Below are 2,700 nucleotides of genomic sequence, written 5' to 3' on the forward strand. Positions count from 1 at the left end.
CTCAGGCTTCAAAGCTTTTAGAAGAACATTGAAACATTGTTCTAGGGAGGAACGTTGTTCAGAAGGTCAGTTTTGAGTCTTTGCTTTTCTGATGAAGAGTGAAGATCCCAGTCGTTGGGGTACTTGCCCAATATTGGTTAAGCAGTTGAGACAGCCACCTGGGGTGGGGGGAGGGGGACCTGCGATGCTCACTTTCTCTACAGCCTCAGTTCACGTGCAGCTTCTTTAAACACTTGACACACACCTCCCCCACCCCACCCCCATAACCACACAGGTTATCCTGCTCCAGAAATCCATACAACCTGTGGAACTCTGTAGATATAAGTTGTTTTCTTCCCTTTTATTGTTATGTTCTCTTAGCTTTTAGTTGAGAAAATGTATGTTAAAAGAAGGAATATTTCTTAGAAAAAAAAAGCAGAGCCTCTAGTGGTGCGGGCAGCTTCCTCCCCACTTGAGGACGGAGGTTTGGCTCTCTCGCGTGATGATAGGAAAAGGTAGCTTTGAGACATGGGTTCCATACCTGCTGTGGTAGTTAGCCTGTAAAAAACATCAGTTTCCTTAAATAATTTTTAAAATGTCACGTTTGTTAACTTACTTTTTTTTTTTTTTTTTTTTTTGCCGTATGCGGGCCTCTCACTGCGGTGGCCCCTCCCGTTGTGGAACACAGGCTCTGGACATGCAGGCTTAGCGGCCATGGCTCACGGGCCCAGCCGCCCCGCGGCATGTGGGATCTTCCCGGACCGGGGCACGAACCCGTGTCCCCTGCATTGGCAGGCGGACTCTCAACCACTGCACCACCAGGGAAGCCCTAACTTACTTTTTGAACAACCACGTGGAACATAAAATAGATATGATCGCAAAGACCAGGCATTTTAGAGAATAATGAAGTCAGACACGCATCACATAAATAACAGATTCCTGTGGGTTAATTTAACTTGTCTTTATAGCAAAAATACAGCTACCTTCCTTACTGTTCAATCTGCTGTCATCTTAGATGTCCGGGGCTTTTCACCAGCTTGATAAATAAATTGGATCAAAGCTTCCTATAAGAAAATGAAAAATAATTTAAAATGATGTTTCTCTCCATTTTTTCTTTGAATTTAAAATTCAGGCCGCCCTTGCGCCCGCGCACCCGCCCGATGTATGGGTGATATACTGCAGCGGGTGTCAGGGTGAGGGACGGCCATATTTGCCGGTGCGGCCCGAGCCGTCAACAACAAAAAGTGCGCGGGAGCTCGGCGGGCGCACGGACGGGCGCACGGACGCTGGGGCCGCCTCGCTGCCGCCCGGCCTCGCCGCCTTTGCCGCCGCCCTCGCGGGCCGGGCCCTGCTGCGCCCCGGCGCGCCCCGCCGCTCGGGGGGATGTCTTACAAACCGAACTTGACCGCGCACATGCCCGCCGCCTCCCTCAATGCCGCTGGGAGTGTCCACCCGCCCTCCACCAGTATGGCGACGTCTTCACAGTACCGCCAGCTGCTGAGTGACTACGGGCGCCATCTCTAGGCTACACCCAGGGAAGTGGGAACAGCCAGGTGCCCCAGAGCAAATACGCTGAGCTGTTGGCCATCATCGAAGAGCTGGGGAAAGAGATCAGACCCACCTATGCGGGCAGCAAGAGCGCGATGGAGAGACTAAAACGAGGCATCATCCACGCTCGAGGATTGGTGCTGGAGTGCTTGGCTGAGACGGAACGGAATGCCAGGTCCTAGCCGCCTTGTGACCCTGGACGGTTTTCCATCTTCTTCGGAGAGAAGAAGTTACAGTTCATCTCCCCTGTTCAGATGAAACTTTTGTTTTCAAAATGGTAACAGTTTGGTTTCTCCTCCCCCTACCCCTCCCATGGTTCACTAGGCTCCGAATCTACAGCCTGTAAGATTGAGGAAAGATTTTGCAGTTGATTGGGAGTTACATTTTAAATAGTTAGGAACTACCCAGGTGTTTGTTGTTGTTTTTTAAAGCACTGATTCAAAAGATGCACGTAAAAATTACCTATCTTACAGCAAACTAGTTTGCCTCCAAGATACCAGTGTCTCGCTCTCCTCTTTTGAATACATTTATGTTACCCGGATTGCTCTTTGTTCCTTTTCATAAGCTGATACAACTCGAAGGGTTTTTTTTTTGTAGTGCGGACTTGACAGCACACTTAACTAGTAGCTGGTCCCCTCGTTTCCCATACACTATAGATTCTGCTTAACGTAAATTCTTTTTTGCTTAAGCATTTGCATGACTATTAGTGCTTTGAAGTCGATTTTAAAAATGCACAAGTTATACATACAGAAGAAAGAGCAACCTCCCAAACCAAACCCAACAAGGATCCCCGAAATTTTTCCTGAGACTGTATGTAGATTTCAGTTCTGCCCTTCCTGTAAGTTGATCCAAACATCTGGAAGAAAATGGAACTGTTTGCATCTTTGTATTTATTACTCGATGTAATAAAGCTTATTTTCATTAAAAAAATCAGTTTATGTTAGAGAAGGCTACATACATATACAAGAAAAATCTAATTCTCCTAGAACACTTCCTACTTTGGGTTTTATTCAAAACATCGTTTTCCACTGATTATTGTTTCCCTTTTGGTCAGCCTCCTCATCACTGCCACAGAAAGTCCTCATTCATTTACTACAAAGTTACCAAGTGGTTCTTTTCTCCTATCCTGGAACATTGTTATTTTCCTTATTCCAGTTAATGGAAGGTGCACTT

General features: G+C 46.9%; 1 protein-coding gene across 1 annotated transcript; it reads left to right on the plus strand.

Annotated features, from left to right (window-relative positions):
* The first annotated feature begins 1,139 nt into the window (after positions 1-1,139).
* Positions 1,140-2,446, plus strand: LOC309796579 (cyclin-dependent kinase 2-associated protein 1-like). The gene is given in 2 exon segments (XM_082609815.1): positions 1,140-1,489; positions 1,492-2,446. Coding segments are annotated over 2 exon segments (345 nt in total). The 5' UTR covers positions 1,140-1,362; the 3' UTR covers positions 1,710-2,446.
* Positions 2,447-2,700: the final 254 nt, after the last annotated feature.

This window comes from Mesoplodon mirus (genome assembly GCF_964341445.2).
Source record: "Mesoplodon mirus genome assembly, chromosome: X".
NCBI classification, from domain to species: domain Eukaryota; kingdom Metazoa; phylum Chordata; class Mammalia; order Artiodactyla; family Ziphiidae; genus Mesoplodon; species Mesoplodon mirus.